This window comes from Geotrypetes seraphini, chromosome 1, assembly GCF_902459505.1.
Source record: "Geotrypetes seraphini chromosome 1, aGeoSer1.1, whole genome shotgun sequence".
NCBI classification, from domain to species: domain Eukaryota; kingdom Metazoa; phylum Chordata; class Amphibia; order Gymnophiona; family Dermophiidae; genus Geotrypetes; species Geotrypetes seraphini.
Window position 1 is genome coordinate 340,018,476 of NC_047084.1, and position 18,590 is coordinate 340,037,065.

The 18,590-nt window shown below is 39.3% G+C and overlaps 1 protein-coding gene across 2 annotated transcripts in view; it reads right to left on the reverse strand.

The window, feature by feature from the left end:
* SDAD1 (SDA1 domain containing 1) overlaps positions 1-18,590 on the reverse strand; it is a 119,125-nt gene that overhangs the window by 51,269 nt on the left and 49,266 nt on the right. The window contains exons 11-15 of one of the 2 annotated variants that reach the window (XM_033960875.1): positions 17,044-17,147; positions 8,516-8,573; positions 5,073-5,131; positions 3,763-3,839; positions 665-762 (exon numbers count right to left, since the gene is read on the reverse strand). In XM_033960875.1, coding sequence (XP_033816766.1) covers positions 665-762; positions 3,763-3,839; positions 5,073-5,131; positions 8,516-8,573; positions 17,044-17,147 — 396 coding nt within the window. The remainder of the gene's footprint in view (positions 1-664; positions 763-3,762; positions 3,840-5,072; positions 5,132-8,515; positions 8,574-17,043; positions 17,148-18,590) is intronic. The other variant, XM_033960885.1, reaches the window with a different exon arrangement.

Consider the following 18,590-nt stretch of genomic DNA (forward strand, 5'->3'; position numbering starts at 1 on the left):
TCCACTGTATGCAAATATTCAAGCATATTCATTGTGAAAATCTTGAAAACCTGACTAGGTTGTGGCCCTCGAGGACCCTGGGGAAACTAAAGCTTACAGCGAGGCTAGACATTATTGTGTGTCAAGTGATCTGTTCCATCCTTCTGTACACTTGTTAGATCATTAGTGTGCAAAAGCTTCAATTAGAATTAGCCTCCTCATTTTTGAGTATCATTACACGGGAGATTGTAACCAGGGAAGAGAGGAATTGCTAAGCTATTCATCGCCCATGTGATCTCTTTTTAAAAAAAAAAATATCTTTATTCATTTTGAAGCTATAAATAAGTGCAACAAATTATACAATCATATTATACTATAAAAGCACTTAAATTCAACCAAAATTGTTGTACAAATAGATATATCACACCCCCTCCCATACTTATATTCAAAAATTGCACTCAAATTAAAGAATTAAAAATATTTTCCATTGTCCATGTGATCTTTTAAAATATAAGCTACACAGACCTCTGGTGAACTCAAGAGAGTCCTTTTAATGCTATCATGAATGACATCTTGCGCATATGTGACATTAAAGAATGCTTATCTGCATTTATAGAGCAGGTTTGAGGACACGGCAACATTTGCAAAATAAAAAAATATATTTTTCAAACTCAAACAAACTCACTTTTATCTCTGTGAGATCGGTACTGTGCAAGATCTTGCAGCAGGTCCTCCGTCATAGCCAGAGGACACCTTGCAGTAATTTCTTTAATGGCATTAATCCTAGAAAATAAAACAAACATTTTAACTGCTTTTCTCATCCTGTACAAGCAATTATAGAAAGATTTTAACCTCCTGGGGATGAGCCAGTAGCTATTTGCACTGCCACCTGAACCTTTACCTTCCAGAGTAAAAGGGAAGGTTTCTTGTACATAATACTGAACTGCAGCACAAGACTTTCATTGCCACAAGCCATCTGGCTCAACTGGATCACTTGGCATTCAAAAGAAAAGTCATATCCTTATGGCACACACCTTAAACTTACTCAAACACAGCTGACAGCAAAGCAATGGTCTCGGTTTCTCTAATGTGTTGGTAACCAAAAGGAAGTGCAAGGACCATTTTGGAGAGCTTGCATATTGCTAATAACTAATATTTTAGTGCTTTGTATGTTGCAAGACAACTTTGAATACTGATTTCTAAAATTCTTCTCCATAGGCAAAATTAAAGCAAGCATTACATAAAATCAGGTCTATAGTTTCTAAAATCAGCAGATACCAGTACCTGTGTGCAAGCACTTTTAACATATCAGAAATGTTTTTCATTGAAGAGACAATGGCTGGCAACGTATCCTTGATATAATCTATCTTTACATACATTTTTTAAATGTTAGATGTAGAGCAGGTGTGGACAAACTGGATCAAAGGATTGAGCTATATAGTCCTCCATTTCTCTAACTCCACAACTGCCATAATGATATCCTCTACAGCCTAATATTGTAGACACTTAAGGACTCAATATGATATCACCAGGGCAGTTGCAGAGATGTGAGGACATCATTTCCTCTACAATCTGGTGTGGAAATCTCCCTGTCACAGATGAGGACCCAGACCACCCAAGATTTTCAGTGGAGAGCAGCTGAGAGGGTCTATGCCAGAGCTTCCCAAACTGAGTGAGGAAAGAGGGTCAAAAACCTGTGTTTGAGGTTGTGATTTGGTTGGGCTCTCTATGGGTGCATCATTATTCTGCACAATTGTATTTGGCCCCAATCATGGGAGCGAAGGCCACAAAAATATTGATAAGCTCTGGTCTAAGTGATCCCCATTTTCTGATGTAAACAGTTTTCCCAGATCCAAGAAAATTATTTACTTTTCTTGACGCAAAGTTTGCATGTGTGTCTACCTTCACATATTATGCTGTTTACCACCCTTTCCTGCTGCTTCTTTGGGTACTGTGATCTCTGCAACCAACTCCCCCTTCACTCATAAATCATTTTAGGTAATATTTCCTAAAGTACATATCTTTTGGGGGAGGGGGGTGTACATACACACATACGGATTGGATGGTTTCAGTGATTATTCTGTAAGTGGGAGCCAATTCATGACTAGAAAGATGGGGAGGATGGGCAAGTCCTAGCGCCAATTGGCAAATGTTTAGGCGCCATTCTGAGTCCAATCACTAGAAGTGTGGGCATCTGAGAGGTGGTGAGCATGACAGGCAATGGGTTTGTGATGGTGATGTTTGTTTGATGCTGCACCATCCTATGCACAGTGTAAAGCAGGGCTGTGAGAAAGTACAGCAGAGAGGACCAGGCCCCAGTTACCCACAATGAAAGGCTAGTGATGACAGTAAGTGCCATGACCAACATCGGGAACAGGACCCAACAACCAAATGCGGCCAATTGCCCCTCTTCACAATGGCATCAAAATCTGGTGCCAAGTTTGTTTTGCAGTGATTGAACAGATTCCAATCAGCAGGCTGGTATCTTGGCTCAGATCTGTGGATTTGAACAAGAAAGCCAACAGCAGATATTGATGCCACTGTGAGAAGGGGTGATCAATTGTAGCAAAGAGAAAAAAAGCCATCTTTGTTTCTTCAAATTTGTAATATACTTTTGTGCCCATGAGTGCTGAAATAAAGATGAAGAAAATATCAGTAAAGGTTGATCATCGGAGGCAGGTACACCATCTAACTTTCAACAGATAAGTTATCCTTTTAAGAGCTGTAACATTTTCAGCAACACTATCTGTGTAACTACCACCACCTAAAACTCATATATAAAACTTTAAACACCTGTTTACCTGCTGTCACCTGGAAGAATTACTTAAATGCTCAACAGCCAAATGTTGCTGCTAAACAGGGATGGGCAAATATTCAAAAGTGAAGGTAGAGCATGGATATTTTACTCAACCAGATGGACAGAGGCAACATTCTGTTTGCAATGTTTTTAGCTATTTAGATATATTTTAGGCCAACAAGAAGGCTGTCCTACTACTACTACTACTCTATACTTATATTTCATCACCACTCACTATTCAGATAGCTCCGCTGAATATACACATTATATTTAAATGCTGTGGCTGGCCTTTTACGAAAAATGCTGACCACAGTGTTTCAATAGTAATCCGATAAGAATTTTGATTCCCTGCTCCACCAAATCATGTCTCCTTTTAGACCATATAAGTTTGTCTCTTTTGTGATTAAAATTGACCAAGTTATACATTTAATTGCCAATGGCACTTGTGTGGTTGGCATTGCCACCAATCATATAAGCTGGCATTTTTTTTTTTCAGCCTGTTAGTATTCTTCATGTCCTCTTTCCTCATTCCCCTTTCACTCCACCATTGCTTGCTCCTTCTGCAAATGAGACTCTTCTAAGAAAAAAAAATGGTTTGCCCACACCTGATAGAAAATAAAGAAAAAAAAAAAAGTCTTGTAACAGAAAATGAAACCCAACAGAAGCCCCTTTTGGTCTCCCAGTTGTCTTTTGCAAGAGCGATTTTCAAATGTTTAATGAGGGTCACATAAAAATGGTTTGAAAATACATGCCCCCAGATTCAATGTTGCCTCTTATCCCCATGGATAAAAAGCACATGTCCTGCAGGGATTTCACTTTGAAACCCCATTGTGTACTTTCATATGCATACCTTGCACCTGCTTCAAAAAAATAGCTCTGCCCAAATTTTCAGAGGGACCTCATATTTACATTGTATCTTGAACAATCGTTTTCAGAGACTAAGCTGTCAAATCCTTTGGCCTTACACAAGTTATTGCAGCACTTACCCTACTGTCATAACCTCTCCTGAATTTCTGTCCGTGACAAAGTTGTTGGCAATAGTCATTAACACTGACTGGATGATCTGGAGAACAAAAATTAATATCAGGTGCATTATAAAATTAAACAGATACCATTGATAAGACATTCTACATGTTGGTGTGAAAAGTTTTAGACTTCCTGAGCTTCTCCTCATTATATAATTACATGAGTGACCCAGCCTGTACATTACTTTATATGGGAAACCCCCACCAATTGAGAGCTCTGGACATGTGCCTAACTGGTATGTTTGCCAACCACTCTGAAAGGATCTATGCCACAGATTTCCAAACTGTGAGTTGGGATTCCAAATGGGGTTAAAAACCCATGTTTGAGGTTGTGAAAAAAGGAAGTTGCGTCATATGGAGAAGCCCAGCAGACGGAAAGCCACAAGCATCATCAAGCAAGCCTGTGTTTGATGGCTCGCTCTGCAAGGTTTGTGCCAGCGGCAGGGAGGGAGGGAAGCCATCTGGACCCACAAATGGGGGGTGGGGGGTGGGATGGAGCCACCGGAACCACAAGGGGAGGATATTAAGCCGCCAGACCCACGATGGGGGGATATCAGGGAACTGTTGTGGGTGGGGTTCCACGTGGGAACAAAACTATTTACCACTCCATGGAGTGGCGAAAAGGTTTGTCCTCATGTCGGCAGTGAACAGATATACATTTTACCCGTTCCTGGATTTTACTGCACTCACCTGCGGTTAGTCGCGGGAGCGGGTCACCATGTCATTCTCTACTTCACATATTATGCTGTTTAGCTCACTGGGAAATTAGCTCTCAGAGTATCAGCCTAGTGATTAGAGCAGAAGGCTGAGAACCAGGGAAGACTGGTTCAAATTCCACTGCTGTTCCTTGTATCATTTAACCCTCAAGTACAAAATTAGAATGTAAGACCATCAGGAACAGGGACATATCTACTGTACCTGAAAGTTAATCTGCTTGAGCTACTACTGAAAAGGGGGGTCAGTTAAATCTTAAAACAAAATCACCTTACTATGCGGGATGTCTCGATTGTTTTATTGACTTTGGATCACCTTACATTTTTTTAAATTGATTTTTATTCTGCACATTCAAGGGTAATCACATTAAGGCCCCCTTTTTACAAATGCAATTATCGCAGAGGGTTGCAGTAATCACTCCAACGCCCATAAAGACTCAATGGACATCAGAGCATTTGCCACACAGCAGCCACTACCGGGGAGGAGGGTAAATTTTATCCACTTTTAGGTCTTGTTTTTATAAAACTAAACACTGACAACCCTTTGAAATAGTTTACCTCTGGTGGGACTAACTGATGAGCCGCTTGTGCAGAGAAGAGAAGGATCTTTGTCACATCTAAAAGTGTAAAAACAAAGGCATGAAGATTATTTTCTAGTTCTGGGCTGTAAACCCAAACACAATTACTGTAGCAGATTCTATTTCCCACAGGATAGTAAATCTCTCTAGGCATGCCACAGAAGCCAAGAGAATCCAATGGGGCACTTTTCACTATCTTAGCTGCTAACCTGAAGTGCATGCTTACTTCTTCTACACAATTCAGTCTCTTTTCGACTAGTATCTGTATAGTTATGTTTGTTCAGATACCTGAAACGCAGACCTTCAAAGCAAATTCACCAAGGCGGCTTACAATGTGTTCAGACATAAAAGCAATAAGTAATCAACAATTAGCATAAATCATCCAAATAGCAAATAAAAACTAAACAATGATATCAGGAAAAGATCAATTCTGCACCCATACATAGCTTCCCCAGGACCTTGTCTCAAATTATTATTGTAGGAAGGCATGAGAGAATGAAGTGTTCAGTCTGGACTTCAATTTTACTTTACAAATCTCCCACCAAAGGTAAGTGGGTAGAGAGTTCCAGAGTACAGGGGGGCCGATTCACTAAACTCACCGATCCTGTAACAATCATCACTAAACCAGTTTGACTGGCTTTGCAATCGTTCGTGTCCCCGACCCAATTCACAAAACTGCTGTCCAATGTGCTTTTCCGAGCACTCACCCAATCTCCAAACCGAGCATGCTAATGAGGGGAAATGCCATGCAAAAGTAGGCAGCAATCAAATCACAAAGCAGAAGAAGAAATATCGATTGGGTTTGCCGATCCAAAAAAAGAGAGACTGCTGAGAACCAGTCGCTCTATCCTTGCTGGTTCTTCTGCCCTAAAATATCAGTATTGAGGTTACAATCCCGAATAAAACAACTATTAAACTTAACTATAAAATAACTTTAAATATGCACAAGAACTCATTCGTGAGTTATAGTCTATATCATGCGCATTGCGAGCACGTGTGTTTCAACTGCGGATTTAAAGCGTGTTGAAGTTCTGTTCAATACATGGCCATAGTCAGAGGAAGGCTGCTAAAATGGTCGGTGGTCTTCATCATAAGGCATATGGGAACAGACTTAAAGACCTGCAATGAGAGGGTATAGGATGAAGTTAAGAGGTGATAGGCTCCGGAGTAATCTAAGGAAATACTCTTTTACGGAAAGGGTGGTAGATGCGTGGAACAGTCTCCCGGAAGAGGTGGTGGAAACAGAGACTGTCTGAATTCAAGAGGGCCTGGGATAGGCATGTGGGATCTCTCAGAGAGAGAAAGAGATAATGGTTACTGCGGATAGGCAGACTAGATGGGCCATTTGGCCTTTACCTGCCGTCATGTTTTTATGTTACACAAAAATATAAAATCGTCAGCAAAAAAAATGGTTACCTTGTCCACTATTTTATCATACAACCCTTATTGATGTCTTAAATCAGGATCCTCAGCGGCACCACTTAGAGATCAAAATATCTCATTGCTCTAAGATTTATGTGTCAACTCGTCATCGGGTCCCACTTTTTAGTCTTATTTATCTATTTAATACTTTAGCTTTTTTCTTTTATGTGCATGAAACTTATTTAAGATATTTTAAGCATATTCTTAGCTTAAAGGTGTGTGGTCTCTGGCTAGGGATCTTACTGCCAACATGTTTCACCTGCTCAGCTTTATCAAGGCCCAACCCCTAACTATTATACCGCCAGGAACTGTGACTACTTAGTCTTCAGAAGCTAAGTATATGCTTAAAATATCTTAAATAAGTTTAATGCACATAAAAGAAAAAAGCTAAAGTATTAAATAGATAAATAAGACTAAAAAGTGGGACCCGATGACGAGTTGACACATAAATCTTAGAGCAATGAGATATTTTGAGCTCTAAGTGGTGCCACTGAGGATCCTGATTAAGACATTAATAAGAGTTGTATGACAAAATAGTGGAAAAGGTAACCACTTTTTTTGCTAACGATTTTGTAGAATATTTACATCCCTTGGAAGATATTTATATCTATAGTGCAGATTTATTGACACAAAAATATAAGGCATAGCGATGGTCACAAATCTTTCCTTTTAAAAAATGACCAACTAGTAGGGCCAGCACTAATAAACTGCATCCACTCCTCCCCCTTCCTTATGGGCTCGCTTGTTATATATATATATATATATGTATATATATATATATATATATATATATATATATACATATATATATATATATATATATATATGTGACATCACGGGTCACATTGTCTGCTTCGCGCTTCACAGCCCAAGAAGCCGCTGAGTATCATGGGATTGCTATACTGTATATATCTTTGTGTGGTACCAGCGTTGTTAACCGTGTCTGTTAGCTGTATTTTTGCACATTCTGTGTGAAATGGACAGCGGTTGTCAGCTCCACTATCTTTTTGCTGCCCTTACCCATGGAAAAGAAAATGACGATGGCGATGGAGGGAGAGAACAGAGAAGGCTAGTACCTGCCTGCTCTTTGACCGGGAAGAACAAGTGCATTCGTACATTGCATCAAGAACCAAGAAGAATACTCTGCGCATGCGTTTCAATCACTCTTACAGCGATCCATCAGATCCATCGTTGTAGGGCGTGCATCCGATCAGATCATTTGCCAATGCTCATCAGACCCCAGAATAACCTTTTTCAAGAGTCCTATGAGTAATGGTTAATAACTTTAACTGGATCCAAAATGATATAGGGAATCAGCATTCTGCCACTAACAAAGGAGATGTGATCATATTTATTGGCATTCATAAGGGGTTGCACAGCAGTGTTCTCCAGAAGCTGATACCACCAAAGGATCGTATGTTTTGCCCCACCATAAAGAACATCACAATATGTTAAAGTTTATTGACAACTTTCCATACCGCCTTTCAAAAGACATCAGAGCAATTTACAATGCAATAATTAATATATCATAGGATCTGACAAAGACAGAAGGAAAGACAGAAAAGACTAGAGGGAAGAAAAGTCAATGAGACTTAAAAGATAAGTAAATATGAATACATGAAGATCGTGGGGAGCAAGAAAGGCCTCACTAAGTGCATCTGATGAAGAGCATAATAAAACAAACCTCATTACCAAAAGTTAACGAAGTATTAAAAATATTTCCACAAATGAATCTAAGATTGTAGAAGCTAACCAGAATGATTTGAATACATGACACCCCACACTGCCACTGTCTTATATCGATTAAGCTTCGGACCATCCCGCCACAGCATGCAGGTACTTGTTGATATTTATAAGGTCAAGCTCTGATTACCTAAATCTAGAATTAAAGAATCTTACAACAAGAGACAGATATGCCCCAACTGCCTTTCTTCATTACAGGAACCCCCCACCCACCATAACCCAGACAGTGTGTTCTGCATAACCCTGCAGGATGCTCACCTCTCTGATGTGGCTGCAGGAACCGCTGCATAAAGGGATAGAAATTAAACAGAAGCAGCTGGAGAAAATAAAAACAATAAAATTGAAGCTAGTCAATATATGCAAGGGTAAAGAATATTTCATCATTGAGGTCTGTTTCACTGATAAATCCATGTAAAGAAGGGAAGATTAGGTTCTTCCCTCAATAATCTTTCTGGTAGAAAGGCATACAAGTCTTGAACCAGTGGGTTATTCAGTTCTAATCGGCTCTTCCCTCCTGCATCACTGGGCTATGCTGTATCTCTTCAGTTCGCACAAAAGCAGCTGAAAACTATAATAGGAAAAATAAAAAGAGGGGCATGGGGAACTCCCCGACAAAGCCAAATCTGATCTGCTCTTAAATGATTATAATTAAATAAACCAATGCCAATAGGAACATAACAGAAAACAAGTTGGAACCAAACAAGCCACCTACCTGAATGCAACCAGCACTAACAAAAACTTATGTAGCTCTCATAACTCTGTTGCAAAAAGACAAATAAGAGAATATCTCACCACTGTTCAGATCTGTCTGACAGGAGAAAGTTCAGCGTCTGAAAATACATACATGTTTGAGAAAGTAAGCAGGCTAAATGAAAGCTGACAGGGCAGGCCTTCCAAGACTCGTATGCCTTCCTACTGGAAAGAAGTTTTGAGGTAAAACCCCAATCTTCCCTTCTAGTGCAAAAGGCATATAAATCTTGAACCAGTGGGACATATCAAAGCAGTCCCCCACGATGAGCCTACTGCTAGCATGAAGGACCCAATAGTGGCATCCAGTTGTGCCACCACATCCACCCTGTAAAATTTTGTGAAAGTATGGAGGGTGAACCATATAGCTGCCCTACAAATCTCCTCAGGCAGAACTGCTTGGAAATCTGCCCATGAAGAAGCCACACTCCTTGTACGGTGTGCTCTCCAAGAAATCAGTGGTCACTTACCACACCTGATATATGTTGAAGAAAGAATTATAAACAATAATTATAAAAAATAAAATTGTGGAACACATAGAAAAACATGATTTAATGAGACAGAATCAGCTTGGGTTCAGCCAAGGGAGATCTTGCCTCACCAATTTGCTCGACTTCTTTGAAGGTGTGAATAAATATGTGGATAAAGGTGAGTCAGTTGATGTAGTATATCTAGACTTTCAGAAAGCTTTTGACAAAGTTCCTCATGAGAGGCTCCTGAGAAAATTAAAAAGTCATTGGATAGGTGGCAAAGTTCAGTTGTGGATTAGAAATAGGTTACTGGATAGAAAATAGAGGGTGGGGGGCGTGGCTTCGAGGTGAACAAAGATGGCTGCGTGAGGGAACGGCTCCGTGGTGACAGGCAGCTTGATTTTTAAAAATAGCGGTAAAAGTTTAAGGGAAAGACAAAATTAGTGTGAGAGAAGAAGTATAAGTATGGCATCGGGCAGACAAAGTAAATCTTCCGTGGCTGGAGCTGGATCGGGGTCTGTTAAAAGATCAAAAATTGACTCCACTTCCCCACTGATGGTGCCGTTGCCAGCGGATGAAATCGATAATAGAGATCTCATGAGAGAAATACAGACGATAAAAGATATCGTTTTAGAACATTCAAAAGACATAAAAGAGGTGAAAGGGGAGATAGTGTGTTTAACTAAAAGGTTAAATGCAGTGGATGTGAAAATGGAATGTTTAGAAAAACGGGTGGAAAAATATGAAGAGAAAAAGTACTATATAAAAAGGATCATAAAGAAATTGAAGCATTAAGAAGGGATTTTGTGGACTTATCGAATCGTGCAAGAAGGAACAATTTGAGGGTACTTGGATTACCAGAAGAGATTGAGAAGGGTGATCCTATTACTTTTTTGATAAACTTCCTGCCTAAGATTCTACCAATTCAAAGTAAGTTTCCGTTGGAGATAGAAAGGGCGCATAGAATTCCAGCAAAGAGATTAAGCAGCCAAAAGGGACCGTTACCTTTAATATGTAAGCTACTTAGCTATCAACAAGTAGAGGAGATCCTGAAATTAGCAAAGGAACATAAGAATATGAAGTGTCAGGACGCAAAAATATTTATAGTCCCGGATTTTGCCAAGGAAACTGCATACAAAAGAAAACAGCTATTAGACTTACGCCCACAATTGAGAGCAATGGGTGCCAGGTTTGGATTAGTATACCCGGCTATAATGCGAGTGACTCATAATAACAAAACTCTAAGTTTTGAAGAAGCAGGGAAGTTAAAAGAATATATTGATAAATGTGAAAGCCCGATGAATACCTAAAATGAAAATGAAGTTATTAATGAGAAGTCTGTTAATGTTTTAATAGCTTGATGCATATGTTATATTTATTTGACTTTATTCATAGCGGGGTATTGTTTTTGAATATAAAAACTGTCATTTTCCATTGACTTGAGGCAGTTTGACGGTGGGGATTGGAAGCATTCTGAACTGAGCTCGAGGCAATTTAACTATGGGGATTGGTAACATTCTGGACTGAGCTTGAGGAAACTTAACTGTGGGGATTGGCAGCATTCTGGACTGAGCTTGAGGCAATTCAACTATGGGGATTGGCAGCGTTATGGTCTGAGATGGAGGTAATTTAATTGAAGAGATTGGCAACATTCTGGACTGAGCTCGTGGCAATTCAACTGTGGAGATTGGCAGCATTTCTGGACTGAGCTTGAGGCAATGCAAATATGGGGCTTGTCAGTATAATGGACTGAGATTGAGGAAATTTAACTGTGGGGATTGGCAGCATTCTGGACTGAGCTCGAGGTAATTTACCTGTGGAGATTGGCAGCATTCTGGATTGAGCTTTGTGGCGAATGAAAAAAAAAAAAAAATGAGGATGCTAGCTTAGTATGATTGTTGACTGATATATTCATTGAAGATCTATAGTTATAAAGGAGATCGAATATAATAAAGTGGATGGCCAAAATGGAAAGTTATGCTATATACAAATGTTTGAGTTATTTCTGCACAAAATTAATGGCAGATGGACAGTTCATGAATGGAAAGAATGACAACAAAGAGAAGATTGGATTAAAGGCAACTCATGGATATTGTATAACAAGATGGGAATGAACTAGATTAAATGGAGCTGATCGGATTTGAAATAAAGAAGATAGTATGAAGTAATCATACTTTGAATCTATATAACTATAGTTGGATTTGAGAAAGCTGTTGAATGATCTGCTGGATGTGGACTGGTAAAGACAATTTATTGAAGAATGTCTGGATTGGAGAAGTCTTGACTGCTGATCCTTATAGAAGAGAGAAGATCATAGGATTGATGTCTTCACATGAGAAATATGAATGATGATATATAAATGCTGTCTAATTCTTGGAAAAATGGAAATGACTAATGTGTTAAATGATTATCCTAATTTTTGAAAGAGATTGAAGGGTAATTGTAAAGTGTTACTTATATAAGTAAGGAGGGGAATAGGAGTTAGAAATATAGTGTTTGAAAGAAGTAAAATGGAAAAAAGAAGTATAAAAATATAATAAAGGAAATGGGAGGTAAAAATTTCTTTGAAATCCATTTATAAGTTATTAATGGATTTTTTATAGATTAATGGGGAAGGTTTGGGAAATACATATAAAAGATTGAAGTTTTTATTTATTGTATGTTATATGGGATAATAAGGGTTAAATGGGGGGAAAAAAAATTTATTTTTTTTTGTCTTTTCATTGCTAATAAGAAGTTATAGATAAGCGGGTAGAATGAGTATGATGTTGGCTGTGGGGAGTTTTTCTTTTACTCAGTCAGTATGTGCGTTTCGAAATCTTCATTCATGATAGGGGTGGGGAGGGAGGGGGATGGGTATATGGGAGGGGTGGAGAAGGTGGAGAGGGAGGGTAAGCTCGTATTTTGGTTTAAGGGAAAAGGAAAAGTTTATACTATATGTTTGAGGAGGATATATTTGTATATTATATTTCATTTATATAATGGGTTTTAAAAATTTTTCTTTGAACGTAAATGGCCTCAATCATCCAATAAAAAGGAAAAAGGTATTGTCGTATATTAAGCAACAAAATATAGATATTTGTTTTCTGCAGGAGACACATTTGTCTGGAATAGAGTCTATGAAGCTGTCAGGTAATTGGATAAAACAATGTCTATATGCACCAGCGATAAAAAAGAAAGCAGGAGTAGCAATATTGATTAATAAAAAATGTCCAGCAACATTTAATATGGTTAAGGCAGATCCTCAAGGAAGGTGAAAAATATAGATGATGCTTTCTACACAACTCGCAATTACTATAGAGGTGAATAACCCTTAGGTTCAAGACTCGTATGCCTTTTGCTCTAGAAATAATGGATTATCACCAACGGTTGTAATTTTACTAACACTTTTTAAAAAATAATTTCCAAATCTTGTTTTATAATACCTCAATTGTCTTAAAATAGGCATGTGGTGAGGGCCTGGGAGGGGAACTATTTTCTCAAGGCTAAATGCGCAATGCTCTGTCAACCTGGTAAGTACCTGGTTTGGAGCAATTTTATTTTTCAAGGCTATGCACACACAAATAGAATGTAAATCATATGCATGCTATTTGTGCGAGTAGCCTCACACATCTCATACTTCTCAGCAACTTATTTTATAAAGACATATAAGCACCCATGCGTCTTTGCAAAACAGTCAAGAAATGTGTGCCTTTATGTCCTTAACACAAAGGTGCCTTTTTATAAAATTAGATTCTTAGGGGTAATACTTTTAACTGTATGTTTTATAATTAGATACCTAGAAATTGTGACGGTTATTTTGAGACCAGGACCATAATGGGCAGAAGTGAGTGGGCATCGCTCCTACTCTTAGGGCCCCCTTAGATGATCAGTGTTTCTCAACTCGGTCCTGGAGTACCAGCACCAGTCAAGTTTTCAGGATATCCACAATGAATATGCATAAACTTGATTTGCATACACTGTCTCCATTATATACAAATTTCTTTTATGCATATTCATTGTGGATATCCTGAACACCTGACTGTCAAGGAGGTACTTCAGGACTGAATTGAGAAACACTGCCCCTTAAACTACTAGGGATATATCAAAGGGGGGAGGGGCTATAGGAGATGGGGGGGCCTAATCAGAGGATTTAGAAACAAGTTGACTGAGGGGGTGAAGGGATGAAGGCACTTGTTTCCTCCCTTATGCAAGTCCTGGTTGATACCCAGTCAGGACTCCCATAAGAAATTTATGCAAGTTTGGTATTGTCCATGACCCGCATAAGATTTGGCCCTAGATAGTCAATTGTGGTGCCCTGACATGGCCCTGAATATTATGGCCTAAATCTGCCATGTTAAAAAAAAAAAATGCTGACCTCTAACTGAATATAAGAGTACATTTACCCTTCCTGCAGTTTTATTAAAGCCCTTTCCTGAGTGTAAAAAGCACAGTTACTTACCGTAACAGGTTGTTATCCGGAGACAGAAAGCAGATATTCTTCACATGTGGGTGATGTCATCCATGGAGCCCAGTACGGACAGTGCTAAAAGTATACCGTCACTTTAAACTTAAGAAACTTCGAGACTGCTTGCACTGTGCACGTGCGAGTATCTTACCGCCCATCAGCTTACAGTTCTTCAGTTTCAAAAGCAAACTAAGAAGTCAACTAGGGGAGGTGGGAGGGATATGAGAATATCTGCCTGCTGTCCCTGGATAACACCTGTTATAGTAAGTAATTTTACTTTATCCTTTAATAAGCAGGCAGCATATTCTCACATATAGGACTCCCCAGCTTACTGAACGGGATGGTGGGAGAGTTGGCCATTAGGAAGAAAATAAATTCTATAAAACTGCTTGGTCAAAATGACCATCTCGTCTAGAATAGGATTCTAGACAGTAGTGTGATGTGAATGTGTGAATTGAGGACCAAGAAGCTGCCTTGCAAATACCTTTTGAGATAGATGACAGGAGACTATGGGAGACTTCTACAAGTTATGAGACCTTTTTCCTGCTTTTTGCTGAAGTCACAGGCTATGTACAGACTGGTTTCAATTCAGATGCTACTGTGTGGATATGTGAGTGTGTAAAACAGACTGTTCTCAAGGACACAAAATAGTGCTGAAAAGACAATGAGCTATTTAACAGTGTTGAAAGGAAATACAAGTCAGCAGGACACTCCATTCGGGAACCTAAGACCTGCCATGCCAGGCCCCAAATGTGGGGGCTAGCTGATGTACTGAATGCACCTGTGTGAAGAATGGACAGTTTGAGAAGCAGAAAGTTCAAGAAATCATTCCTGTCCTGGGCCCCCCAGGGAAGAATGGAGGCGTGGACTGGGGGGTGGGCTAGATAGACAGCAGATTTGCTCCAATTGGGTGGTACATAATCACAGCCAGGGGAGGGTCTTGCAAAACAAAGAAACTTTCTGTATAAAATCCCCATGCTTTGGCGGAGTTTCTTTAGAGAAGCTGCGCCATACTTACAGAAATATGCTGGCACTCTGTTTGTATGATTTTTTGGGTTTGTTTGTTTTTTTCTTCTCTCCATTGTATATGTCCAGACTGGTTTATTTCTGATATGCCAAATGCTGCTACAATACTTTTATTTACTAGAATAAAAAATTATCTGCTTTGGACTATACAATGTAAGTCCATGTTGTTCCTTCACCAGTGATATAAAATAAACAGCCTTTTATTTCACTTCAATGGGAGTGGAACACAAAAAAGCCACTGATGCTGTTGTAACACGACTCTCAAGCTACAGCCCAACCTGAGCATAGCAGAAGGAAATGCAGGCCGCTAAACATATGGAAATAGTTCGCTTGGTTACAGGCAAGCCCAATCTGTTAGAGTCAAAAGAGATGAACAGTTGAGGTGAAGACCTGTATGGCTTTTTGTAAATAGTAAGCCAAGGCATGTTTACAGTCCAATGTATGAAGAGCCAGTTTCTCCAGGGTGAGAATAAGGCTTTGGAAAGAAAACAGAAAGCACAATGGATTGATTCAGATAAAATTCTGTGACTACCTTGGGAAGGAATGTAGGATGAGTTCTGAGACCCACCTTTTCATGATGAAATACTGTAAAACGTGGGTCACAAACAAGTGCTTGAAGTTCACTCACTTGATGAGCAGAAGTGACAGAGATCAAAACCACTTTTCAAGTTAGAAACTTAAGATGAGCAGATGCCAGTGGTTTAAATGGCAGCTTCAACAGACTGGTGAGAACTATATTGAGATCCCAGATAACTGGAAGCAGTTTTAGGTGGTTTCGAGTTTAAGAGTCCTTTCATAAACCGGGAAACAAGCGGATGAGTAGCCAGAGGTTTATTGTTGAAAGGAGCATGGTAAGCACTAATAGCATGAGGTGAACTCTGACCAAAGTGGTCTTAAGTACAGAGTTGGATAAATGGAGAAGGTAGCCCAATACTAAAGGAATAGTAGATGTGGAAGGATTCAAGTGATGGAGATTACACCACAAAATGAAGCGTTTCCATTTGCGTCGATAGCAGTGCCGAGTAAGAAGGCTTTCTGGAAGCAGTTATAATGGCTTGTACTGGGTCAGAAAGACTGAAATCTGTTGAAGTCAGGTCGAGAGGTACCAAGCTGTTAGGTGCAGAGATTGCAGACTGGGATGGGTGTCAGGTCAAAAGCGCACCGGGACAAAGGCACGCCCAGACAATTGAGCGTAGCGCGGAGGTGCACGCCGCTCAAAATTACTGTTTTTAGGGGCTCCAACGGGGGTTTTTGTTGGGAAACCCCCCCACTTTACTTAATAGACATCGCGCCTCGTTGTGGGGGGTTTGGGGGGTTGTAACCCCTCACATTTTACTGAAAACTTCACTTTTTCCCTGTTTTTAGGGAAAAACTCAATGATTGCACCTCGAAACAAAAACCAGTGAGAAAAACACCAAAGAAGAGACGGCCCGAAGGCCCAACTGAGGAAAACAAAAAAACTGAAGTAAGAAACTTTAGAAAAGAAAAGAAAAACGAGTCAAAGGGCAAAAAAACACTGGGAAGGCAATGCGACTTGGACAGAGTCCAAAACAAAACTTCTTTGCTCCACGGAGAACGATTAACTGAGGAACCGCAAGCCAATGTCAAGCAGGAAGGCAGTCGCTTGTGCGCGGTGCGTGCAGCCTCAAAGCGTCTTAACAAGTTTAAAGTGACAGTACACTTTTAGCACTGTGCGGACTAGACTCCATGGATGATGACACCCACATGTGAAAATATGATGCCCACTTGTCCAAGGGTAACAGGTTTTACATTTGAAAAAAGTGTTATAAAATTAACCCTGCGGAGCAGGCAATATATATGTGTACCTGGCATTTTGCAAAATATACATGCAATCCCAAACTCTGATCGACAACAATATTTATATGTGTAAAAGTATACAAGGAATATGAGTAAGGTGGTAAATTTTGAATAATGAACTTTCTACATGTAGAACTGGGTTTTACATATGGAAAGACTTTCTAAAGTTACCCGCTCCTATTTGTATCGAAGATACACATTTTCAGAATCAGTCATCTGCTTTAACTTTGACACACACATCCATGATAACAAAACTGAAAGTTATTAATATGACATACTTCATGTATCCCAACCAGTCTGGAAATAAGGTTCATGAGCATCATCTTAACTTCAAACCTCTCCTTGGAGGTCTCAAGCTGCTTCAATAGTTTCTCTGCAAAATCTGTAACCAGAAAAGTAATCAGGAAGCTATTCACATAATTGCACCATTTCTACCCTGTGGTAAGGATATTGAGTACATAAATCCACAAATATAAATAACACCTTTCAATCTCTATTCTCCCGCATCATTTATTCTATTACACTGTGGCCTCTCATCTTCTTCTTGGTCTTTCCCATAAAAACAGAAAACAAAAACATAAGAGTTCCCTTCCACTTCTTGAATTTGCCCTGTTTCACTAGTATCTATATCCCGCCTAAAATCCTAAGTGGGTTACAAAGTATATACAGTACATACGATATAAATTACATAAAATATTATACAAGGGAATATTTATCCTATATCTAATATTTCCTTAGAAACAGTTCTCTTTGGCTAAAGAAAAGCTTCTATAAAGTTCATTTTAAAAGTTTCTTAAAGTGCTGAATATTACTCCTCAGTTTTACTGTAAACCACTCTGAAATGGCTCCCCAGTCATTAGTAGCGGTATAGAAGCTCTCAATAAACAAACTGTCCAGTTAAACTGTTCTATAACGTAACCACTGCTACTGAAATAGTTCTCATTCTTGTCTTGGCATATTTCACCCACTGTAAATTCTCTAAAGACAAACGTTTTAACAGTTCCAACCTTAAGGAATGCTTGTGACGGGTACTATTTGAGAAGGCTCAGTTGCATTGGGGGGGGGTGGGCACTGTTGTCTTTCACTGAAGCTTGAACTCATGCTGCCCCCCCCCACCACCAATGCAGCTGAGCCTTCTCAAATAGAACTGATCCCCTTACTCCCATCAGACACCAAAACCAATACTCAAAACTCCAATACAGAAGCCAATAGCACTCATCCCATGGATCCAGGACAGTGCAGAAACAGAGCCCTCCAATGCTAAGATGAAATTATATTCAAATTATAGATGTACTGTGAAACTGAAAGCAAGGGATGCGAACAAAAAATTCATCATAAGCACAGTCTTGTGCACAGGCCCAAGCAAACCCAGAAGTGCATGCGCATTGGCACCAGTCTGCACCTTTAAATATAAGCATTTCAAGACTTATATTTAAGTGCAAAAAAAAGGTGCCAATGTGTCCTTTCTTATTCAGATTTTCTTAGACTCACACAAGTGTTTGTATATCAAAATTGAGATTTAAAGGCTGCACGAGCTGCCTTCTGCTTCTTAAAAGAACACAAAACCAGTAGTTGAAAGTATAAAATTCTCAACAAATCCTCTCTTCAAAACCTTCAATGTCTCCCCTAAGTTGGCGATTGGTTTCCAGCATTAAGGACAATTGTTTCTGTGCTGTTCTGAGAATTGAGAGAGAATACTATATGACCTCATTAACATCCGTTTGACTACATTTGATTTGTAACCAGGTTAAAAACAATGTCATTTTGGTTTGTTTTTTTTTGTTATTTCTTTCATTTTTATTTCTTTTCTTTTACCACTGCAAGC